General features: G+C 45.5%; 1 protein-coding gene across 3 annotated transcripts in view; it reads left to right on the forward strand.

The window, feature by feature from the left end:
* The window catches only part of TOP3B (DNA topoisomerase III beta), a 62,767-nt gene that overhangs the window by 17,928 nt on the left and 18,543 nt on the right, over positions 1-26,296 (forward strand). For all 3 annotated transcript variants that reach the window (XM_085897751.1, XM_085897750.1, XM_085897753.1), the window contains exons 6-16: positions 401-557; positions 879-992; positions 1,403-1,493; positions 7,268-7,422; positions 7,821-7,926; positions 8,025-8,213; positions 8,315-8,488; positions 13,746-13,874; positions 13,978-14,127; positions 22,745-22,845; positions 23,056-23,302. In XM_085897751.1, coding sequence (XP_085753877.1) covers positions 401-557; positions 879-992; positions 1,403-1,493; positions 7,268-7,422; positions 7,821-7,926; positions 8,025-8,213; positions 8,315-8,488; positions 13,746-13,874; positions 13,978-14,127; positions 22,745-22,845; positions 23,056-23,302 — 1,613 coding nt within the window. The remainder of the gene's footprint in view (positions 1-400; positions 558-878; positions 993-1,402; positions 1,494-7,267; positions 7,423-7,820; positions 7,927-8,024; positions 8,214-8,314; positions 8,489-13,745; positions 13,875-13,977; positions 14,128-22,744; positions 22,846-23,055; positions 23,303-26,296) is intronic.

A 26,296-nucleotide genomic window follows, 5' to 3' on the forward strand; every position in this document is an offset into this window, starting at 1 on the left:
CCAGATGCAGGGTTTTACCTGTAAAGGGTTTGCGTCCCTGTTTTTGTTGTTTCTCTCTCTCTCTCTCTCTTTCTCTCTTTCTCTCTTTCTGTTACTGTCAACACTATTTGTCTCTCCCCAACTCACCATCTTGGCAAGAAATTATATGATTTAAGCTTTTGTCGTCAATTTTTCAACAAACCTTTATTTTGAGAATGTGGAGTACACCCATTATTCTTTTTCAATTTTTTATTTTTTATTTTAAAGCTGTTTCATCAAGTCTAATTTGAATACAAAGTGGACGAGCTTTGCATTTTGAGATGCTTTCTCATTACTTCTGAGATTGGCAACAGCGCAGCATTTTATTTATATCGTGAAGTTGACTTTTTAACAGCAAAGTGGATTATTTCTGCATCTGCAGGTTCCAAACCAAATACTTCCAAGGGCGCTACGGTGACTTGGACAGTTCACTCGTCTCTTTCGGACCATGTCAGACGCCAACGCTGGCGCTCTGTGTCAGTCGCCACGACGAAATCCAAGCTTTTCGTCCCGAAAATTATTGGTTGTTACAGCCATTGGTTAGTTAAACTAGTATGCTTCCCAGTTGCTTGTTGTTAGTTCAACTAAACTGCAATATTTGCCCATCCATTATTACGTCTGCTCGTTTGTCTTTCATTTTGGTCAAATGATTTGCACTGTCCACCAAACATTATGGTGGTGTCATGGAAGTGTGTAGCACAAGGAAAGGTCAACAATCTTTTTGTGAACCTTTTCGAGATTGTGTGTGAAGAACAGAGGACTTCTGGACTGCAGTGTACATACATTTTATACAGTGTGTGTGAAACTATGCCGACAACATCAGTCATTTAACAATTTGCTCTTTTTTGTGGCAATGGAAGGTGGTGCTCCCAGGTGGGGGGACCCTGTCGCTGGACTGGGATAGGGGACGGGTTTTCGACCGGGAGGTGGTGCTGGCACTACTAGCTATTGCCCGCTATGCAACCAATGCCCAGGTATGGAAAGAGATAGTGTGTGTGTGTGTGTGTGTGTGTGTGTGTGTGTGTGTGTGTGTGTGTGTGTGTGTGTGTGTGTGTGTGTGTGTGTGTGTGTGTGTGTGTGTGTGTGTGTGTGTGTGTATGTGAATGAAATAGATCTGAAGAATTTCTTCAGCTTACTCACTGTCTGATTCATTTGCTGTGCACTGTCATCATCAAGGTTTCAACCATTTTGACCCAGAATCTCTCCAAATGTTGAGTCTACAACCTTAGTTGCACCTGAAGATGATCCAGTGGGAGAGGGGGATGGAGGGAGAAACAGAGAATGAGAGAGGGACATAATTGTTTAATCAATCACCTCTACTGTGCCTGAGCTCTTTTATTTTAGGAAATGTGACGTCGTTTTGGTGATGTTTGTGCACATTCAGGTGATGTCGGTCACAAGCAAGGAGCGCACCAAGGCTCGGCCACTCCCACTGAACACTGTGGAGCTGCTTCGAGTCGGAAGTTCTGCCCTCGGTCGGTAGTTCATCTGTGCATTTGTGTTGAACCAATGATCATGTTCAGTCACATAATTTAGTTAAAGGTATAAATATTAACAATGTGTGCTACGAACCTTGGGTTTTAAAACTTTATACACAAGTAGAACGAAGTTTGCTCACAAAAGAGCGTGAATCAAAATGTCGGAGAGTCAAATGGAGTCACACCAGTATGCGGGATGCACAGAGCTTTCTGTGTATAACTCTGCTAAGCGGTAATGAGGTTGACACAAGCAAATTAGAAACAATGTAAAAATAGGAATGGCCAAGAAGGACAGGACAGGCTTAGGGGGTCATAGGGAAATAAATGAATGCATGAATATACAGCATTAAGAAGCCTGCATGCCTGGTCGGAAAACTCACAGGTTAGTCCTTAAGTCAAACCACTATGTTTGGGTGAAGTGTGCATTAGTGTCCGCACAAAGGTTTTTGTTTATTCATTTTGCTGTTTCGTGATCGTTAGAACTCCCCAGATCAATATTCTGCTGGGTGCCACCCTGGCACCATTGAGCTTTTATTTTTTTTTTACAAAAGCTATTAACATGCAAATTAGCTGCCACATATAAATTACTAATTTAGCTTAAATCTCGGTAAGTTCTCAGTTTCTGGAATGGCGTCAAGTCCACCTTCTTGCGCTGTGGACATGACCTCCATGGCATCGTTGGACTGACAATGAAGCCCGAAACCCTCAAGAAGTAGGCTTTACAGTGTGCATATACGCTGCCGTATTTTGTAAGATCTCTCAGACATGAATGAGGGCTGCACAGTAGCGGAGGTGACAAACCTTAAAGAGGAGAAGCCTTCTAGAATACGGTCTGATGCGGCAGACAGAATGAGCAAACATCAAGGAAAAACTGGAAGCATGCATTGATCCTTTCGATACAACTGATCATCAGAAATCCCTCATGAACTTAGTGGACCCGACAAAGTGAACGCACATAAGGCGTTGGACATTAGGAGATCACAGATGAACAAGCATGCTGACAGCTGGCCAGAGGACTTCAATGCAACAATTACAAAAGAGGTCGTACCGATGGCTGTATCAAGGAAGGTGATAGAGGTAGGATCTACAGAGGTCTGTGGCGCGACCTTGATCTACTCCAGAGTGCTTGGACTGCAGCCGTCACGTGAAATCAAGTTTAGTGATGTCCTGAAGCACGAACTTGCGCCGATACTCACATCCATGTTCAATGACAAAGGGGAAATGCGAATTGCAAAGTCCTATGAAAAAACAACTCAACGTCGAGACCTCTGCCCAATTAGACACAACACCCCCACCAGACACAACAATTGTTGATGGCAGTGCAGTTCTCTGGGCATTGCATTGGCCAAACAAAGCAACCATACATGACTACATCAGTAACTTTTATTACTTTATTCTGGAGAAAGCTAAACACTCCGATGTGTACCGTACTTGGTATTCGACTGTTACCAAGACTTCAGTATCAAAGGTGGCAGTCGATTGGCCAAAGCCGGGCAGCATGCCAGCTGATGACACAAGCTGAATCCAACAACGCTACTGCCACCTCAGAAAGTTGTTCTCACAGTCACAGAGACCAAAGTTCAGTTGACTGAACTGATCTGCCAACAGCTAACAGCTATTTGCTGTTACCCGAGAGATACCTGTGAGACACTGGTTAGTTGTCACAGGGAAAGGTTTGACACCAGTTGAAGTTCACCATGGGAAACAAAGTGACTGCCATGATCTGTGAATGACCCATGAGGAAGCAGATGTAATCAATCATGATTCATCAGGTTACGCAGGTTTCCAGTGAGGTAAAGTAATCTCAAAGTAATCTCAGATGATATAGATGTCTTTATTCTTCTCATGTTTGCCTTCTTGGCCTACAACTCTCATGCTCAGTCACAATGGAAAGCACGAGCTTGGGGAGAACACTTATCCACATTGGTGCCTCATCAAGGAATCACAGCATGATTGTACCACAGTTACCTGTGGCCCATCCTGTCACTGGATTTGACACAGTTGCCCAGTGTTTTGGCAATGGAAAAGCCACAGTAATTAAGTGCCTCAAGAGTGGTCATTCCCTTCACAAACTCGGTGTCATTCAGGCTGGTATGGACGAGGTTATCGCAGAGGCAATGGCATTCATGGCTGTGTGATACGGCAGCAAAAAGGAAGACAGTACGCTTGATGTGTGTGTGGCTATCAAGTCAGCAAAAATGGTGAGGAGGAAGGTTACAACGGAACCTGAACTTAAGAACTTACCACCTACCACAGAGGCATTCGAGATTAATGTACGAGCACATATCCAGACGGCCAGATGGAAACCTGCCTGAGAGGCTGATCCGCCAAAGCTGGATCCGGCATTATATGGCTGGAAACGTGAAGAGGTTTCAAGGTCTCTGGTACCATTGTTACTGCCAGCAAATGTAGCTCCATCTCGTCGGATATGTTGGAGATGATTCACTGCGGCTGCTCTTCAGTAAGACCATGCATGCTTCACAGCAGAATGTCGATGCACTGCAGCCAAGTTGCCATGCACCATGTTCTGCATGTGTCGAGGAGAATCGATGTGTAATAATGAGAAAGCTCAAACGGTTGAAGCCGCAGAAGAGGATGATGTCGATACCGAGTCGTTCAGCGAGTACCATTTTTGGAGAATTATCATAAACGAAAATAATCTGATTTTTTAACCTCCACCATCTTCGAAGATGGATGGAGGTTACTGTTTTCACCCCTTTCTGTTTGTTTGTTTGTTTGTTTGTGAACAGTATTACGGAAAAAACTCCTCGACGGATTTCGACGAAACTTGGTGGGGGGATTAGGTATGGTTCAAGGATCATGCCATTAAATTTTGGACTTGTCCCCCCCCCAAAAAAAATTGTTAGAGAAAATTTTTTTATGCATTTCTACATGTTTTAAGTGATTTCCAATCCCCACCCCCCCAAAAAAAAATATCCCCCCAAAAAAATTATTAGAGAAATGTTTTTTTTTTGCATTTCTACATGTTTTAAGTGATTTCCAACCCCCCCCAAAAAAATTTAGAGAAAATATTTTTTTTTTGCATTTCTACGTTTTAAGTGATTTCCAACCCCCCCCCCCAAAAAAAATTGTTACCCCCCAAAAAAGGGAATTTTTTTTGCATTTCTACATGTTTTAAGTGATTTCCAACCCCCCCAAAAAAATTGTTCCCCCCCCCCCAAGAAAATTGTGAGAAAAATTTTTTTTGCATTTCTACATCTTTTAAGTGATTTCCAACCCCCCCCCCACCTAAAAAAAATTGTTCGAGAAAAAACATTTTTTGCAACTTTTTTTTTCAACAAAATTTCGATTTCTTTTTTTGCATTTCTACATGTTTTGAGTGATTTCCAACCCCCCCCCCCCCAAAAAAAAAATGTTGGAGAAAAGAAGTATAACTGTCAGCACTGTTGACATCATATTTAATGAATAAGATATAAGGTTCACTTGAGTGACCCAGCAGTATTGGCGGCGGAGGTTTTGCACTCTCCCGAGTGCTCCCCCTCTAGTTTGTTAATGTTTCATACTCACATGCAGTACTTGTGTATGATTTATTGCTTACTCATCATGAATATGTGGTCTGAATATTTAATTTTGGTGGATAGTGTCATCTATTTTGTAAATAAGTAGATTATCGCCATGCAGGATTGTAAATGAAATGGTTTCATAAGAATGGTAGACCCTGAAAATGTGGGTGTAGATTACAATTTTTTAATGTTTGGATAAGTACTTATCGCAATACAAGGTAAACTTGAAATTCCTCTATTGGTGGCAGCTAATTTGCATATTAATGGCTTTTGTCAAAACTTCTCAAGGGTGCCAAGTTGGCGCCCGGCGGAATCTTGATCCAGGGGGGGGGGCCCAAAGGTCATGAAACGGCAAAAAAAAAACTGTGGAAGCTAATGCACTGTACCCTCCATACTCAGACTGCTACATGAGGTGTACAAAATGAAACTGCAGGGTCTGATGAAATGACCATCTTTCCAGTTCTTCCTCCACTTTCAACCATATCCTCCCTCCCCCCACCCCTCTTTCAGCTTCTTCCTCCCCCCCCTCAACTTTCAAACATACGCCACCCCCTCTTTCAGTCGATTCCTCTCTCCCCTCTTTCAGCAGTCCCCCCCTACCTCCAGCCATTTCCTCCCCCCCTCTTTCAGCCGCTTCTTCTCTCTCCCATATTTTCAGTTTTTCTCCCCCCCACACCCCATCAAAATTTCTCTCCTTGCCCCCTTTCAGCAGTCCCCCCCTACTTCCAGCCATTTCCTAACCCCCTTTCAGCCGCTTCTTCTCCCTCCCATCTTTTCAGCTGTTTCTCCCCCTCCCCCATCAAAATTTCCCTCCTTGCCCCCTTTCAGCAGTTGCTTCTCCCCTTTCACTAGCAAGTGCCACTGTTCTGGGTAAATTCATCATTTTGGTTGCATTTCACTTTTACCTTGACCCATGTAACTTTTTTTGTTGTTTTTTTTTGTTAATTTTGAAGCCTGCCACAGGCCCAATGGTTTGGAAGCGAAACATGTGCAAGGTGATGTCATTGCTATTGCAAAATTCTCCTCGATGATCCAGACCTCACCACCTTTTTGTAGTTCATGCCACGCGGAGAGCAGGCCAGCAACCGGCTTTCCTTTTTTTTGGAATCTCATCCCTTCTAAGTAACCTGGGGTAAAGGAAAGCACATTTCAGACTTGGAAAGAAACTGCAAAATCATTGCTTAAAACTCAAACACGAGCTTGCGCATGTATTTACTTGTAGTATTGGGAGACGTAATTGTGTTTCTGAACGAGTTGATAAACAGAACAAACAAGAGGGGGAGCACTCGGTAGAGTGCAAAACCTCCGCCGCCAATACTGCTAGGTCACTCAAGTGAACCTGATATCCTATTCATTCAATTTGACGTCAACAGTGCTCACAGAGTTATAGTTTTCAACTTTTCCTTTTACTTTTAATTATTACATACTCAATTCATTCGTCATATCATAACTAGATTCCTTGAGACAGAAATTGATTTTATGTGGGTATATCCACCTGAAGTTCCAAAATCAGCCGCAATTATAATTTTGGCATGTTTTTTGTTGGAAATCACTTAAAACATGAAGAAATGCCCAAAAAAATCGAAATGTTGTTGAAAAAAAAGTTGCAAATTTTTTTTTCTCTAACAATTTTTTTTTGGTGGGGGGGGGGGGTTGGAAATCACTTAAAACATGTAGAAATGCAAAAAAATAAAAATTCAAATATTTTTTCAAAATGGCCGCCATAGCGGCCATATTGGATTTTGGTCCAAGTCCAAAATCTAATGGCATGATCCTTGGACCATACCTAATCCCCCCACCAAGTTTCGTCGAAATCTGTCGGAGTTTTTCCGGAATACTGTTCACAAACAAACAAACAAACAAACAGAAAGGGGTGAAAACTAACCTCCGATCTTCGATGGCGGAGGTTAATGAAAACAGTAACCTCCGATCTTCGATGGCGGAGGTTAAACATTGGAATTTCAACCTGGAATCCCAGCATCATGAGCTGCATAAGTTCATACGGGATTGTCAGTCGGTCAATCTGAGGTTTACCTTTTCTCGAACTTATTTTGAGGGGAAATAGTTTTACATTGGCCTTGTCCAAATTTATCGATTTTTAGGTTTGGTGCATGAATGAACCAGCAAGTAATCCATGGGTAACTCTGGAAACGTCTTGCAAAAGATGCTGCACCTGAAGTGCGGCTATTTTCCAAGTATATTCATAGCTTGCCTTTGCCTACTCCTGCCTTTCCAATTATTTTACAGGTATGAGTCCTCAGCACACTATGCAGGTGGCAGAGAAATTGTATACACAGGGTTACATCAGTTACCCTCGTACGGAAACAAGCAGTTACCCAAGCTCGTTTGACCTCGCTTCCTCCCTGCGTTTCCTGGCACCGAGCTCTGAATGGGGGGACTTGGTAATGCCGGCCGGCTTTTGTTCGTTTATCTGAAGAGAAAATTGTAATTTACATTTATTTATTTTTCTTTCTACCCTCGAATCGTGGCCCTTGGTCCGTTTGCAGTTTCATCAATCAAAAACGTACTTCAAGTGATTTATTTACTTTAAAATTCCTTACAACCGAGTTGTTAATATCGCTTTCATACTCGCATCCTTTTTCTTGCATCCAAGCTTAGCCAGTACTCCATTCATTGCAGCTTGAGCCGATTTAACGATAGACTACAACATATTTATTCATGACGTTTATATTTTTATTTTAAGCAAATGCTCCTGTCTCTCTCTGTCTCTATCTCTGTCTCTGCCCCTCTCTCTGTCTCTCTGCCCCTCTCTCTCTCTCTGCCCCTCTCTCTCTGTCAGGCACGAGGACTTTTGGAAGCAGGCCTAAACAAGCCAAGAAAGGGTAACGATGCTGGCGACCATCCTCCCATTACTCCCTGCCTACTTGCCACAGAGAGCCAACTTGGTAACGCATTCTACTTTGCTCCAAGTTAACTTCATGCTTTTCCTCTTATGGAGCATTGTTTGCAATTGTTCCTTTGTCACTTCCTTGCTGCTACGTAGGGAGCGAGGCATGGCGTCTGTATGACTACATTTGCCGCCATTTCATTGCCACCATCAGCCCCGATCTGCACTACTTACACAAGGAGCTCTCTTTTTGGTTGGGGGGTCATGGAGAGCACTCTGAAACGGGATCTGGGGAGATTGTTGGAGAGTTCTTCACGGCCACGGGACATTCCCTCATCTCGCCAGGTAAAAAAAGATGAAGCCGCATGCATAAAGCTATTCACTTTGCAAGGTGGGCCCATCTATCAAATGTGTTAGCAATGTTTCGTGTCTCCTCATTTCCACAGGTTTCACTCAGGCAATGCCTTGGCTTGGCCTGGGCCCAGATTCTGTCTTGCCAGACCTGGTGGTGGGTTCCCAGCTCCCCGTCAAAGAAGTACGCATGCTTGAACGGCAAACAGGCCCTCCAAACTACCTCACTGAGGCTGAGCTGATTGGTCTCATGGAAAAACACGGCATTGGTGAGGAGATTATGGAAGGCATGGATGATGAGGTTGTGTTGTGGTGTGTATAATCATGTTGTTGTGAAATGTGTGGGGTTTTTTTTGTTTTTTATAATGCCTCCGCTGACGAAGTCACCAGAGGCATTATGTTTTTGGGTTGTACGTGCATCCGTGATAGGTGTTCGTTTCCACGATAACTTAAGAATGGCTGTAGGGATCAAAGTCAAACTTGGTACAAGTATGTATAATGATGTAAAGATAAACTGATTAGATGATGGGGTCAAGAGGTCAAAGGTCAGAGGTCCCGATAGGTTAAAAATTCTATTACCCCAAAAACTTGTGAGCCAGTGATGGGATTTTGACTCAACTTGGTATAAGTATGTATTGTGAAGCAACGATGAACAGATTAGATTTTGGCATCGAGAGGTCAAATGTCAGAGGTCATTACAGGTAAAAATGTGATGCCTTAGAACAGTGGGTCTTAATCTTTTCACCACCACGCCCCCTCTTGTAGTTGGTCCTTGTCTCCACGCCCCCCCCCCCCCTTTCACATCTTCAACCAAATGATTAAAAATCCCTCCTGAATTAAAAGGAAAAACAAAAAATGCATGTTTTTAGTCTTTTTATTGAACAAAGAATTCTGTATAAGCAACACTCATATACACAGCATACTTGATGAGATACTTGACATTGCTTCTTAGCTACCAGACCTTGAATGCGTGGTCAAATGCCAGAGAGAGCACAACGCAAGTCCCCTTCAACGTTCAGCTTGTTTCTGTACTTGGTCTTGGCAGCAACGAGCGTGGAAAATGCAGCTTCACAAAGATACGTTGATCCAAACATTGTCAGAATCCGAAGAGCTTGATGTGAGATCAAAGGGTAAACAGGAAGGTACGTTACCCAGAACGTCTCTAGATCCAGTTTTTTGAAGTCTTCTTCTGCCGAGGAGTTGAACTTTAACTCAAACTCCTCTTGCACTTCGTCTGAAATATCAGCCACTTCACATTGAAATGGGTTCCGAATGAATTTCCAGGCTTCGTGCTTCTCATCTATATCAGGAAAGTATCTGATGAATTCTGCTTTCAATTCAGTCAGATGAGTAATTATTTGTTTCTTTAACTCAGAATCAAGGTAACTGTGAATGAGAGCAGAATCCAAGTTAGCAAAACTGGCTGTATTTCCATCCTGAATTTGACATTTCCAGAGGTCGAGTTTAGCCATGAAGGCTCGAATGATGTCATAGTGCATGATTATGTTGATGTTTTTCCCTTGGAGTTTGACGTTGATGGCATTCAGCACTTCAAAGATGTCCAGCAGGTAAGCTGGAGATAGCAAAAATCCTTCATACTGGAACTTGTCATGGAGATCTGCTTTCTGCTGCGAATCTATAAATGTTGCCACTTCTTGTCGTAGTTCATAAAGCCGGCCAAGCATGTTTCCCTTCGAAAGCCATCGTATGTTTGTGTGGAAAAGCAAGCCTTGATATTCAGAATCCATATCCACACACAGCTGTTTGAAGAGACGACTGTTTAAGGCTCTAGCTTCGATGAAGTTGACTACCTTGATAGCCAGGTTCATGACATCCCTCATTTCAGCAGGTAGAGTTCTGGATGCTAAGGCTTCACGATGAAGGATGCAATGCGTACCTACAGCAGATGGACATTTTTCTTTCACTCTTGTTATGAAACCAGATTGCAAACCAAGCATGGCCGGAGCTCCATTAGTACACACCCCTCCCAGCGAGTCCCATGAAAGTTTATTTTCCTGGAAGAAGTTTGATACCACTTGAAAAAATATCTGTTGCTGTTGTATAACTTTCCATGGGATGGCAGAAGAGCATTTCCTCTTTTACACTATTGCGTGACACGAAACGAGCATACATCAGTAGCTGAGAACACTGAGCAACATCAGTCGTTTCATCCAACTGGATGGCAAATACAGTAGAAGCTCTTACTTGGTCGAGAGCTTGATCTTTGAAGTCTTGAGACATTTCATCGATCCTTCCCTTGACGGTATCGTTTGACAGAGATTTGGGAAAGCTTGTTTGCACTATCCTTCCCCAGAACGAGCTCTGCTGCACGCAGTACACTTGGTTTTATGAGAGTCTCTCCGATGTTATGGCTGTTTTTGTTCTTTGCAACCAACATGGCGATCTCATCGGAAGCCTCAACAACCTTTGAAGTCTGTTGCCGAAATGCTCCACTGCTGTCCATCCAAGCTTGCTTCAAGGACTGTCTTTTTGTTTCAAAGAATGCCTTGGGTTTGGCAGCTAAAGCAGGATGCATTGTCTTCAAGTGGCGTTCCAAGCGTGTGGGCCACATGCCATCATTGCTCAGAGTCTTGTAGTATATTTCGCACTGGGGTACCTCTGTGTCACCCTTTTAGAGGGACACAAATCCAAATCGAATATACTGTATTCGTCAAGATACTTCTGCTTTTTTGCACTCATTGAGAATTATTTAGTTTGAAATGGGTATTGCAAATCTGTGAAAAAAAATTAAAACTAAAATAAAATATAAATTTTAATATTAAATTTAAATAAATGTTAAATTTTAAAATTAATTTTAATACAGAAAATGGTCGGCCTAGTAGCGAATAGGAAACGAAAATTATTAAAGGCGATACTTTTGTTTTTTAATGTACATCATGATATTGTTGCGGTTCTCGGAACCGCATGCATCCAACAGACAGTGGTCCCATGACAGTTATTCCATTATTATACGTGTAGATAGTCCCTTCCCTTTTGTCGAGCGGGACAACAGGGGCATGCGTTGCGATGATCTCATAGCTCGGTTTGCTTACATCATTTGTTCTTCATTTCATTTCTACTCTTCTTTTCTGATTATTCCTGAGATAAATCTGAGCCACATGCGCCTTCGCTGTGAGATGGGTCCTTGCGGAAGCCAGCGCGTGTGGCGCCGCTGCGAGGAAACGATGAAGCGCGAGCATTAACAGCGCAGAGCCCTCGTTCCCAAGCGAGCCCTAAACCCAACGTGTGCAGCGAGTCATATAGTGCGCTTAGCAGTGCGGAATTATCGACTTGAGCTTCCGATGATCTGGGGAAGATTGCCGGTTGCATTAAAAAGGCATACGAATGAATATCTCTTTAGAGGCTGCAAGAATGGTGTTCTTCACAACACAGGAAACACAGCCAGCACGACACCCACGCTGCACAAAACGTACGGAGGCCTATAAAGGCGACTCTACGCTGCGTTGAGCGGGATGCAAGTGTGCGAACTACAAGTGGCGTGTTCCTTTTCAACCAAATATCTGATACATAATGGTGTTCGCCCCGCGCACACGCAAGCAGAGTCGTGCGGACGTGAGCACTGGCCACGTGCGTAATGGACGATCCACGCGCACTGTATGGTATGTGCTCGAAGGCAGACATGTACGCCGCTCGCGACTTTGTTATTGTACAAAGCAGGGCAAGAATGCACTGCTCGTGAGTTTGTATCGTATTTCCTCAATATCTGACACATATCGGTGTTTGTCCCGCGCACACGCTAGCAGAATCGGGCGAACGCGAGCACTGACCACGTGGGCCATGGCGGATCCATGCCTACTGCACAAAACATGCATGGATTTATCCACAATGTACCTTTGGCCCTCGCTGGCAGCAGTGGATTCCCCACGGATGGTGAACATCTTCTCATCTCTACGGCCAGCGAAGCTGCCATCGAGCAGGGGAATGTTGTGCAGTGCGGGCCACATTGGCGCATGCGGGGCAAGCGCATTGATCAGCGCTGGTCAGACGCCCGAGCGGGCATGTGGGACCCTCGGCCAGTCATCAGGGCATGGCTCGGGGGTTTTTGCGGGACGATTCGTGCGCCAAGTTCGGTGTGGGCGATTCGTGTCATGTCGTGGGGTCGGAGCGGAATATTTTCACTGTCTGGGATGACCTTGCCGGAAACGGAGTGTTGCGGTTTCCAGCCAAAGTTAGTGGGCCGCGTGAGGTTTCGGGGCCAATCAGAGTGCCCGATTTAGGTGATGACGCTTCGCTTCGGGGTGGCCCCCTGCCCTGCGCTGCGAGTCCTACAAAGGTCGGAGCGGTCCCTCCGCCTGGCTCGTGCTCGCTCTCGCGTCTCTGCCCGACATCGCCACAACCCGCCCCCTGCTGCCCGGACTCCGCCTCCTCATCTCCGCCCACACCACGTTGACCCCACCCACCTACCTGGTCCCGCCTACCACTCCATCCACGCTCTGGACTCCGCCTCTTCTCCACTCATGCCCTTCCTTCACGCCCACTGTCTCCACACGTGCTGCTGGAGTCAGAGACGACGTGCCAGCTGTCGGGTACGCACCACGGAGCATTCGCCCCTCCCCCCCCGAAACCTATTGGTGGTGCGCTCATGCAATCAAGTACAAAGGTACCGAGATCGTAGCCTCAACTCCTCTCCATTCTTGTTTCAATACTTTCTCTTCATCGGGTTTTCTGTGTCTGTGTGTTTGCGTGTATGTGTGTGTCCTGGCGCCTGTCTGCTTAAGTAATACTGCAGAAGATCGTTATTGTTATAATTATTATTGTTATTATTTTCACGTTAAGTCTGCTCTGTGTCCCCTTTTGTGAGTTGCCTCTAAATAAATAATTATTCAGAATGTTCCCAGCTCGTTTTTGTGGTTTCTTTCATTGATCTTGCATGGTCTGAATCCTAGCTTAGCTGGGACTTTATTCCCAACGATCCGTTCCTTTTAGCCGGTACGTCCTTGGCAGTGTCGCTTGGCTGCATCCGGTCCGGTAGAGTGACCCGGTTCGGACAAGGCGTACCGAGGGCATGTTCCCCGGTAATTAAACCACGTGGTTATTTTTAGGTAACCGGATTAACTAGACTGAAGACCCTAAGTCACGTGGTTGAGTTATTGGCTTCCACTGTTGGTTAAGCGACCTGCCGCATCACGGAATTATCCGTGTCCGACGGCCTACAATTCCGGGGAGTCTGGTAGGAGCCGAGATAGGTCCCCCCCCACCCCTAGTGGTCTTCTCACCCAACCCCTGGCCCGCAACAATATTATGCAAACACTTGTTAAGAGGATTCCAAAAATGGAGAAATTCCTACTTTTTTCTCGGGGCTTGCGCCCCCTCTAGAAATTACTCACGCCCCCCAGGTTAAGAGCCAATGCCTTAGAACAGCTGAAGGGATTTAATTCAAACTTGGTTCAAGTATGTACAATGATTTAATAATGTGGGTGGAGGCATATTGGTCAACGTTACAGAGTGCCATTCTAATTTTTGCTTATTGTTTTGATCATTTATTTTATTCGATTGATTGTTTAGGCACGGATGCCAGCATTCCTGTTCACATCAACAACATCTGCCAGAGAAACTACGTCACAGTGGAGTCTGGTCGTCGCCTGAAGCCCACATCTTTGGGGGTCGTCCTTATTCATGGTTATCAACAGATCGGTACCTGTAACACCTCACCTTATGTTTCCATCATGTTGTCCCATACCTGAATTTTTTTAATCGTTTTTGTACTTTTTCAACTCTTCCCCTCTTTTGCTTCCAGACCCCGAGTTATCTTTGCCGGGTATGAGAGCAGAGGTGGAGAGACAGCTGGGACTGATCGCCCTGGGTCAGGCAGACTTCCGCTCAGTTCTGGATCACGCACTTGACATTTTTAAGCGAAAGTTCCACTACTTTGTGGAAAACATTGCTGGTAAGTTGGTAATGTCCCTGCTGTGGAGACAGAAAGATAGATCGGTGGAGATTTTCTGTTGATTGTCCAAACCGGTTCGTTCCTGTCAGGTCATAAAAGGACTAAGAACTGCCATTGTACTGCAGTATGAGCAGGGGGCACTACATGTTTTAAATTGGGACTGTCGGCTAACCATGTTGTCTGCATTCAGGTTGTGGATGTTGTAGATCTCAAATTGTCTCTCATAAAGGAGGCTATTGTGGGCAAACCCCTGTCTAAATACCCTGCCGAGAGTTTAAATGCGATACTAAAAGGCCATACAAAGATGTGTGGATAATCATAATATAATGGGCGTAAGCCTGGAACTTCTAACACACTTTTCTCCGAACATATTCTGTTCATACTTCCAAAATCTTCACATTATGTGTTCCATGTATTTACGCAGGTGATAGCGGATTCAATCGATGACGTCACAATCAGCAGCATTCGGCAGCAAACCGATGGCCGGGTCCCAGACGACGTGCTTTACTTAACTAAGTGCATGAGTTCAGGACGTTTGTTCAACTCAGCATTTACGACTTTTATCCTGCCATGTTGTTAATCTGTTGATGGAGGTAATATAGAAACGATGAATATGTCAAATCGTTTGTGTTACTCATCCGGCAATATGTGTCAAGGCCAACAATCTAAAGCGACCGGTCTCAAACGCTACCATGGGCACCCAGACACGCCACCAATATGAAATGAGCTGTTAAATGCGACGCAAAACCTCCAAAGACACTACCGTAACCGAGTATTGTGATCCGTCCTGTCTCCCATACCCGTCGTAGACGGGTACCTGTTAATGGTAAGAATTGGGTTATCTAGAAACAGTACACTATATATAAAACCGAAAATCTGTCTCGGGAGGGGACGGGTGGAGGGGTTGAAGGGTGAAACCTCGGTCGACCCATGTGAGTATGTCTATTAATTATGTACGATTGGAACGTACCTTTTGGATCCCCTTAGACCCGAGCAACTATTGGAACGTACCCTTTTGATCTTTTAAGACCCTTTAGACCCCAATGACCCAAACTACTAACGGAACATACCTTTTACTTTGTATGCTACCACGGCACCTCCCCAGGTTGCGGATAGGGGAATGGCCCCTAGATATGTGTGTTACCAGTGTTTAGCGGGGCGGAAAATTAGTGGCACGTGTCCTAGCTGGAGGTGACAGCTCTACCTTGACAGCGTACCTGACAGCTGTACCTCCTTGAAAAGCCTCCATGAAGTGGTGATGGAATGTATGGCGGTTTCGGGTTGCCGTAAAAACCCTTTTGCCCCCAATTATAGGTTAAATAGCATGCAGCCTCCGTCACGGTAAGTGCAGTTACAAATATACTTGGATTCTGGTCAGTGGATGCAGTCTTGCTCGAGGTCGTTGTGTGCTCGATTTCTGGGACACGGCGGCAGATCTTGCAGCAAAGAGAGAGTGGTGATCGGCCTGCACGAACCATCTCTCTTATAATAATAGTGCAGGCTGTCCTGCAGCGAAAATCGTGCCAAGTCTTGCGGCGATAGGAAGTGGCATCGGGATCAGGCGAAGGGTGTCGCTGGAAGCTCTTGGTCATGTACCTGCACATAGGCTACTTCAGTGTGATGGTTGTTTGTTCTGGAATCAAGGCAACTGCAGCATTCTTGTCCTACTGGAGTGTCGGAGCAGCCGTTTTTCACGGGAGTCTGCTCCCCACAAGTCGGAGAAAGGCCTGGAAAAGGTGGCCCCAAAAAGCTCGTCCTACTTGCGCCTGCTGGCAGACGCCTGCGGACAGATGGCCGCCAAATTCTGCGGTCAAAGTAAGGTACAAAGAAAAACAATTACTTTTGTATTTGGAACCTGGAATGTTCGCACATTGACTGATGGTGATAATTGCATTGAGAGAAAAACCGCCATCGTTGCCCGCTTTTTGAGCCAACATGATGTTGACTTTGCAGCACCCAGTGAAACGCGTCTTGCTGACAAATCGCAGCTTACGGAGGTTGGAGCCGGCTACACATTCTATTGGATTGGGAAGCCAGATTTGCAGCCACGTTAGGCAGGAGCCAGAATTGCAGTCCAGACAACGTATGCAACATCTGGTGTGCCTTCCGAAGGGAATAAACAAAAGATTGATGACCATGCACATTAAGCTCGCAAATGGGCACCATGCCACTGTCATCAGTGCCTATGCCCCAACGATGACCAATCCAGAGGATACAAAGGAGGAGTTCTATGATTGCTTATCATGGACAATCCCTGCAGTTCCCTCAAGAGACCAACTCCTTCTCCTTGGTGACTTCACTGCTCGGGTTGGCAATGATTTAGCTGCATGGGACTGTGTTTGGGTCATCACGGTGTTGGAAAGGAAAAATGCCAACAGAATGCTTCTGAGTCTGTGTGCTGCGCATGAAATGGTCATCACCAACACCATCTTCCAGCAGAAAACTAGCCGCAAAACATTGTGGATGATCCAAACACTGGCATATGCTTGACGATGCCATTGTGCGGTAAAGGGATCGAGCAGACGTCCGCCTCACGCAGACAGTTCATAGCTCAAGGGCCTGGTCTGATCATCAGCTGGTCAATGTCATTGCTTCACTCAATGTGCCCCCAACAGTTCTTTGCAAGTCGTCATCAAGAGCACCATGCCTGGATGTGGACAAACTGAAGACTGATGGAAAAGGCCACAACTGCAACAAACCATCAATGCAGATCTAGAATCAATAGCCAATGAGTGTGACACACCTGCTGACATTGAGATAGAATGGCAGAAACTGAAGGAATCAACACAGAAAGCAGCTATGACTGCACTTGGCAAGAAAAGACGCCGGCACAAAGATTGGTTCGACGATAACGACCCGGAAATCCCTACTATCCTGTCTGATCTGCGTAGCAAACATCTGGAATGGGTGAACAATAAAGACTGCCGGGCCAAAAAGGAATGCTATCGGCAGGTAAGATCAGTTGCCCAAGCTCGGATCCGATGGATGAAGGAAGGACAAGTGGTGGCTTGATCGGGCCAAATGTCTGCAGGAGGCGGCAAGCAATAAGGATGCTCAGGCTTTTTACCAAGAACTCAAAGCAGATCATGGCCAAAGCTTCAATGGTGTAGCTGCTGTTCGCAGTGCCGATGGAAAGTCCTTTGTATCGGAGATGATAGTACGATACTGATAATCATAGAAACACTGAGTACAAAGATGGGCAGAGCATTTTGAGCAGGTCCTCAACCGCTCATCTGACATCGCTGATGCTGTTATTGATGAACTCCAACAAAGGCCGACACTGGACAACCTCAGTGTCCCCATTCAACTGGAGGAAGTGGAAAAGGCCATAAAAGCGCTGAAGAACAGAAAGGCCTCTGGAGTTGATGTTCCCCCTTCAGAAGTCTTCAAACACAAACACGGGGGAAGCCACCTGACAGACAGACTTCACCACTTATTCAGCACCATCTGGGAAAGAGAAGTTGTGCCACAGGACTTTAAGGATGCGAATATAATTCACTTTTACAAAAGAAAAGGTGACTGAACTGACTGTAGCAATCACAGAGGTATATCGTTGCTGAGCATCGCAGGCAAAATCCCGGCGCGAGTGATCAATAGAATCAACACACCAGCTGAGGAAATGAACCCCGAGAATTGGTGTGGATTTAGAAAGAACCGGGGCACAGTTGACATGATCTTTGCTCTGCACAAACTCCAGGAGAAATGTAGGGAGCAGTACATGGACCTCTGCCTGGTCTTTGTGAACCTGACAAAAGCTTTTGACTCAGTTAGTCGAACAGGACTGTGGAAAGTGCTGCCCCATGTCGGATACCCAGAGAAACTGGTGAATATCATCAGATCATTTCACGACAACATAATGGCCCATGTGGTGGATGGCGGACAAGAAGTCAGCCGCCTTCGTGTCGAGAATGGTGTCATACAGGGATGTGTATTTGCACCTCTGCTTTTCGGGGTTGCGATTTCTGCAATGATGCACGACAACTAAAATGACTGTGGCAAGGGCATTAGCATTAACTATCGGTATCATGGCGGAATGTTCAACCTACGCCGCCTTAAGGCCAGGCCAAAGATTCGGCGCACGGTGATCAGGGAGCTGTTACATGTCAATGATTGTGCACTTGTAGCACACACCGAAGCTGATGCACAGGTCCTGATGGACTGTTTTGCTCATACAGCAAAGAGGTATGGCCTTACTCTTTAAATTAAGAAAATCGAATTGATGCTGCAGCCGAAACCTAGAGTGCCGTACTAATTTGATCCAAAAAGATAATTTTGGTGCCCAAATTCTGCTACCTCGCCGGTGTGGAAGAATTCAGTTCTTCCCTGTCGGAGTCCGAGACCATTTATTAACAACAAACATGCGCATGGAGAAAGAAGGAAAAACAAGACGAGCAATATCAAACACGACTTTCTGCTCAAAATGCACACAGTAATCCCCTTTAAACTATTTTAACAGGAAAAACAGGGGAGGGTGAGACATCTGGCAAGATTCAACTATGGGAAGAGCTGACAGGCACAAGGCAAAAGAACCAACAACTGCAACACATGGCTACTTTTGGTGGGAGGGAGAGATAGGCACACTCATGGCAACAGTTTTCAGATTCAATGCCAGGTCAGCCTTGAAGAAAGGATGATAAGTTTTGGGAGGAAAGGCAGAGAGTGGGTGGAGGGATACATGAGCTCAGTACTTTGAACATACATTCTCAAAACACCCAACCTGTTTTCATACAGCTAGCAAGGTCTTTGCCATCAAAAGCCAATAGAATCATTTAATTTTCCTTCGACAACAAGACGTCTGTTGCAGTAGCCTTCCTGGAGTTATTTAATTTCCACTGGACAATGAGGTGGCAGCAAGGTGTTCTTCTCTTCAGCAGCTGGCCAGTTCCATTTAAACATTGGAGATACTAGTCTTGGTTATAAATATTTCAGTGAGATAAAAGCACATAAGATTGAGTAAGATTCAATTCTACTTTACTTGCATATTCATCTATATCCCTATGGAGGTCAAAAGATTGTCTGGGAGGGGGAGAATTTACTGACAGTCATTTGACTCCAGTACAAAAGTAAGGTCTTATGAAGGTGAAGGAGGTGAAGGTGGTTGTCTGCCACCGAAGGTGAAGGAGGTTATGTTTTCACCCCTTTCCTGTCTGTTTGTGTACAGGATATCTCAAAAAGTTGTGGACGGATTCGGATGAAATTTTGTGGACAGGTTGGGTGTGTAACAAGTTCGAACTGATTAGATTTTGGTGAAGACCCGGATCCGGATCCACCTACTAGAATGTTTTAAGTGATTGCTCACCATTGAGTGATCGGGTCAAAAATGATATATATCACGATATCTCAAAAAGGTGTGGACGGATTCGGACGAAACTTGGTGGACAGGTTGGGTGTGTCGCAAGGACGAATTGATTCGATTTTGGTGAAGATCCGAATCTGGATCTGGATACGATAATTATTTAATTTTTAAAGTGATTCTTCACCATTGAAAGATCGGGCCAAAAACGATATAGTACTGAATAGCATGATATTTCAAGTGTATTATATTGGACCCGACATGTTCTCATGGATCAGGCATTACATAGCAGAGGTATGCGCTCCACCGAGTGACCTGGTTTTATAGTGTTCATTTTTTAAAAATAGCAGCAAGAAGTGAATATTATTGTGAATAAATGAGTATAATTATTTTTTAACTTCCACAGCAGCATGGTTTCGAATGACTGTTCTTTCGATGATGACATTACGGCCCGGATAGCAAAGGCAACACAGGCCATCGGGCATCTTGTAGACAGATTGTGGAATATCCATGATGTACATTTCTCCACCAAAGTGTCAGTCTGCAAAGCCGGCGTATTGACTGTGCTGCTTTATAATTGTGAAACCTGGACACTTGACCGGCAACACATCAAGCAGGTAGATGCCTTCCACATGCGCTGCCTACGAAGGATTGCAGGTGTGAATAGCAGGATCGGGTACCAAATACGGAGGTGCTGGAGCGCTGCGGCATGCGAGGGATTGTGGCCTATATCATAGAAGCTCACCTGCGCTGGGTCGGCCACATCATCAGAATGGGTGATGCGTGACTTCCAAATGTCCTTTACATTGAACTGACCGATGGTCTGCGGAACATTGGTGCCCCCAAGAAGCGGGATAAAGATCAGTTTAAGGCCACTTTGAAACAATGTCAAATGTCGGACACCGGGTTTGAGGCCCTCGCTCTTGACAGGTCAAAATGGCGTGCTGAGTGCAAAGAGAGGGTGAATCAATGTGAGCACTCGTGGGTGGAAGAGTTGAAGTGCTACAGAAGTCAGCGGAAAAAAAAAAACGAGTTGCTGCGCCAGGCAGCCACCCATGCGATCGATGTTCAATGGTGTGCCACTCGGCCATCGGTTTGCTGAGCCACCAATGGGCACATGATAGACGAGCTACAACGGTGACGACGATGCCTGCAAATGATGACATGGCGCAGTAATGTGGCATGGATAACAACAGATCCGTCGACTACGACGGCTGAACCAATATATATTTACTTTGACCCCTATAGACCATTTAGACCCTTTAGATATTTACACCCTTTTGACCTGAAGACATTTAGACCTTCCAAACTTGTTAGACCCTATGACACACACCACACAAACGTATTGTTGCGGTGACGGGTACCGAGACACCAGCTTGTCACTCAGGGGGATTAATCCCCGGTTGTCCTCGGTAGAGCCAGAGCTGGGGCCACCGCTCACAATTAACGTTATGGTACGGTGGGTTGTTTTAAAACCACGAACGCCACCCAGTCAACCACGAGTTCCAGTGTCTGCCGTCTAATTATTCCGTTTAACTAGAGGTCACATGGTTACCTGAGCAGGGAGCGCGCCCTCGGCAAAGCACCAATATTATCTGATTAGATTTTAATTATGGTGGCCGAGCGTTTTAACCGATGGTGCGTGCCGACGATTTTTTGGTCAAATCTGTGGTAATTACCTCCCAGTCTATCTCGGTTCGGACAATGCCAGACCAATGGAAGGAAAGGACAAACACGGACAGGTTGGAAATCAACAAAGAATTTATTAATAATAAAATAAATAAATAAAAAGAACTTTTTATTTGCTGAGGTAAATAAAGAATGAATTTCAAAGCAAAATCAATCAAAATGCCAGGAAAGAGACAAAGAGCAGAACCTTAACGGGGGTTGACTTACTTGCAGCTAAACGGATCATTCAGGGGGAGGGGGAGGGGGAGAAAATCGTCTCGCTCACCAGAAAGTCGTCCATGAAGCCAAATCGTTCTGAAATGCGTGTGTGCGTGTCACGTCCGTCGCCAGCACCCAGCTTTGTCGTACAGCCTCTCGCGGGGCAGCCTTGAACGCCAGTCCACACGCTCGCTTGCCAAAGCTCTGGGCAGGACAAACCGTCTCGCTGTTGGCGCTGGCCAGACACCCACATGTGCGCTTCCTTCTCCTCTTTTGCGTGCCTACACCCGCTTCTTGCTCGCTTCTCTCTCGTACCTCTTTTGTTCACGCTTTTTTATTATCTCAGAACGTATCGCTTTCGCTTTTTCCTCTCTCTCAAAACATATCTCCTCACAGAACGTCTCTCTCGCTTCAGAACGTCCCTCTTTCGCCTTTTCCTCTCCAAACGTCTCTCCTCACAGAACGTCTTTTTATATCTTCGGGGCCTCTCTGCGGGTCCAACCCACCCCACGCTCACCCCGCCCCACTTGCGCACGGTTACCATGACGACCCGTGTGCTCTCAAAAAAGGCGGGCGTCGGAGCTCACGAGAGATCGCCGCTGAGGAAATATAAGGGCGGGCCCCAGAGCTCATAAAACATTATTGCTGAGGAAATATGAGGGCGGGCTTCAGAGCTCGTGAATGAAATGTGGGTGAACGTGTCTGTTGTAAAGAAAAAAAAAAGCTTCCCATAAGAGAGGGGATCTATCCTTTACCCGGCTCAACGCATCACATTTAAGCTCCCATTAGACATGGGGATAGGGCTAATCTGAACATGCATTTAAGGAAATAACTGTCTGAGGACCTGGATGTGTGGATGCATTCATCAGACTGGATTCTGAAATCCGTAACAATATATAGAGTCTTCTTGCAACATGCAGACTATACTTTTATCAGCAAGTAACGTGTCATCTCCACTCAACCAGAGGCTGGGTACTCTGCTAGTAATACATAAAAAGTATCTTGATGGATGAAGTTAATGAGCCTTCCTTCCTCCTTTGTTGAAGCTTCCTTGTGAGATTATTTTGTGTGATGTAAAGGGGATTGAAGTTCATGAAGTTTAGGCTGAAGAAGATGAGTTCACATCGATGGTGTTGGGTTTGGCTGCTGGTGACTTGAAACAAGGAACACATTTAGAGAGTTGAGGAAGATGGGGAGGGAGATGGCGATGGAGTTTTGTATCCACTTGAATCGGTGAAATTACTTTCTCTTGAATTACAGAAATGTAAAGGTATTGTAGTTGATTTGGTTATGAATGTTTTTTTTTTTTTACACGGAGTGAGCCTCGTGAATTTTTAACGAGTTCTTCCCTCCTCCCCCCCCCCCCCAATCCAAGGAATAATGTTCGAAAATTATTTTGGAAACGGCTTCCTTATTTGATTACAATTGTTCTAACAGGAATGGATGAGCTCATGGAGGTTTCCTTCTCACCACTCGCTGCCTCGGGAAAGCCTCACTCTCGCTGTGGGAAGTGTAGGAGATACATGAAGTATATCCAGGTGAAAATTGAAGGGGAAATGGTTTGGTCAGGTCGTGACGACTTGTTTAAGAGTGCACATCATTGATTGGGTCTATGACGATGTACAAGGAAAATTATTCAGTGGAGCAGGGAGTGATATTGGGAAAGTGTGCACAAAGGCCAGAGGGAGTGGTGCAATCAGCATGTCTAATCTTTGTCTTTCTCTTCATTTTGTTTGTCCCATCTCCAGGCACGTCCCAGCCGTCTGCATTGCCCACAATGTGGTGACAGTTACTCCCTCCCTCCGGGTGGCTCTTTGCGAACGTACCGGGACCTGTCCTGTCCTCTCGACCACTTTGAGCTTGTCCTGTGGGTCGGAGGTCCTGGAGGTGGTGGTGGAGCCAGCCGAGTAGAGGGCGGTGGAGCAGGCACAGGACGCTCATTTCCTCTCTGCCCATATTGTTTCAACAACCCCCCATTTGAGGGCATGAACAAAGGTGAAACCATGGTGTGGAGTGGCTAACCACTGGGTACTTACTCGTAAAGCATGGACTTTTCCACCTGAAAACAAGCACATGGTTTTAATTTATTTTAAATACTCTTCATGGAGTGACAAAATTAATGATACAACCCTCAACTTTTCTCTCCAATCTGAAGGTGGGGAACTTTTCATCATCCAAGTGTCGTGAAAGCTGTTCTGGTGTAGGCCAGATATGCAGCGCCTATAGAAAGTCTACACCCACTTTCAAAATTTTCACTTTTAGTTGCCCTTATAGCAAGGAATGAAATTGCATAAAATCAGACTTTTCCACCTTTATTTACACACTGTAACCCACAACTTTCAAATGAAAAACAAAGTCGACAAATTTCAGAAAGTTGATGAAAAATACAAAACTAGAATATATCTTGGTTGGGTATGTGCCCCCCCCCCCCCCCGAGTGAATACTTGGTGGAAGCATCTTTGACAGCAATGACAGCTGTGAGTCTGTTGGGATTGGTCTCCACCAACTTTGCACACCTTGATTGGGCAATATTTGCCCCCTTTTTTTGGTATACATTGTCAAGGCTCATATGAGAGCTAACACACAACAAGGGGGGCAAGAGACAAGAGGGGTGGGAGAGGGAAGGACAAAACAGTGGGGAACAGAGATATTAGGAGATCTGTGGAAGGGAGAGGGATGGGGCGGGGAACACGGGGTATACAAGATGGACACCCCAGGGACTTTTAGGACCTTACGCGACAGGGAACTTTCGGGAAGGAAAGCGGGGAATTTGAAGGAGGTGGGTTTGGGATGGATTAACGGGGTGAGGTGAGCAGTGATTCGAGATTATGGTAGTTTTACCAGAAGGGGGTTGCTGGCAGACATGGAGAGACAAACGGTCCTTGTGGAGAGACATTGTGAGAGTGTGAGATTTGAAAGACATGTTCCACGTGTTGGACCAGTTTGTGATTTTATCCAGATCTGCAAAGAGCGAAGAAGCTGCTGCTTGCCGGTCTGAGGGATGACAGATGGTACGGCAGAGGGTGGAGTCATCAGCAAAGAGATAAAGAGGATTTTCCAGAGTCGGAGAGATCATTGATGAAAACCAGAAAAAGAACAGGGCTCAGATCACTGCCTTGAGGAACTCCAGCCTGGACAGGAAGAGGAGATGAGAGAACTCAATTTAGGGCCACATGTTGTCTGCGACAGGAGATGAAGTCTGTGAGCCCATGAGTGGAGATGGCCTTGGATACCACAGGAAGAGAGATTGCTGAACAGGGCAGGGTGCCAGACTATGTCAAGAGCATGCGATAAATCTAGGGATACGACTCCAAATTCATGTCTGGCATTGAGTACCTCCATCCATTGTTGGGAGAGCAGAAGCAGCATATCTAGGGTAGAGTGACCTGGTCTGTAACCAAATTGATGATCGGAAATCAAGCCATTGGAGAAGAAGAAGGATTTCATGTCTGAAGCGTTGATGGATTCCGTAACCTTGGTGATGATTGGGAGAGGGCTGATTGGTCTGTAGTTACAGGGATCTGTTTTTGCACCTTTTTTATGCAGGGCAATGATGTTTGCTAATTTCCAAGCAGATGGCAGATGACCTTGAGCAAATGAGAGGGTGAATAGAACAGAAAGAGGGTGAGCAAGAGCAGAGGAGCAGGTTTTTAGGACACATGGGCTGATGCCATTTGGACCGGTTGCAGAATCTGAGTCGAGGTTTGACAACAAGCTCTCCACTTTGTCAAAAGAAAAGGACACAGAGTCCAGGGACATCTGCGTGTAACTGGGTACAGAAAGCGATGGGTTTCGGACAAAATATTTCGATGCAAACACCGAGTTTAGGCATTTAGCCTTTTCACGAATGGTGTCAGCAGTGCAGCCATTTGAGGTAAGGGAGGGATGGAGGGGGAACATACACCAGAAACAGATTTGATTAGATGCCACCAGGATTTGGAGGAGGGAGAGAGGTTTGAGAGTTCAGACTTGAGATAAGAAAGATGTTGTTTTCTGGCTCTCCTGAGGGTAGACACATACTTGTTCCAAGCTTTATGGAAGGAACTGAGATTACTCTGTTGGATTTGCTTTCCATGAGGCAAAGGCAAGTTGTTTCAGAACCACTGCCTCACCACAAGCTTCAGTGACCCATGCGCGGGAGGAAGGGTAGGACAACTGAATATGAGAGGGGATAAATCTGTGCATGAGAGAGAGAGCAAAGTCTCTTTGAAAGAATTCCCAGGACGAGTTGATGTTGGAGAAAATAGCGATGGGAGACCAGTCTATAAGTTTGATGGCTGCTTGGAGACCCTGCCAGTCAGCCCAAGTGAAATGTCATACTCGACGGCTGTGAGGTGGTTCTCTGATAACAGCCGGAGAGATGTCCACTTTGACAAGCATGTGGTCAGAAGAACCGATTGGAGCAGAGGAAGAGCAGCAGATATTGTCAGGAAAATTTGTCAAAACAGATCCAGAAGAGATGGAGTACTGTTGGTTGAGATCTGGGTCAGGAAGTTGACCGATTGATTCAGTCCCAATTAGTCACAGAAGTCTTTTGCTGAACTGCCATGGCAGATGAGAGAGGAACCCACACCCAGCCAACTGGCATGATGACAATTGAAGTCACCACATATGAGGAAGAGAGAGTTCAGATGAGAGGATAGAAGTTGGTCCATGTTTTCGGACAGTGAGGTGTAAATGGAGTCATTACTGTATTGGTGGACGGTACAACATACATATAAACATGAGGTGGGAGTGGAGGGGAAGCCATAGCTAGAGGTATTCCTGGGAGTGTGGGGGAGTGAGGGCAGTGCCTGGAGAGTGAGGAATAGAGTCTTTGATGAAGAGAGCAACTCCTCCACCAGGACGAGGCTCAGGTCTGTCATGCAGGAGGAGGGAGTAACCAGGGGGAGCTACTCAGGAGTCAGGGACGTCTTGAAGGAAGAAAGTTTCTGTGAGGCAGATGATGTCTTGTTTGTCAGTGGCAACCTGTATGGAAAGATGTCTGGT

Source organism: Eptatretus burgeri, chromosome 10 (assembly GCF_056783735.1).
Source record: "Eptatretus burgeri isolate ZD-2024b chromosome 10, Ebu_testis_v1, whole genome shotgun sequence".
Classification (NCBI taxonomy): domain Eukaryota; kingdom Metazoa; phylum Chordata; class Myxini; order Myxiniformes; family Myxinidae; genus Eptatretus; species Eptatretus burgeri.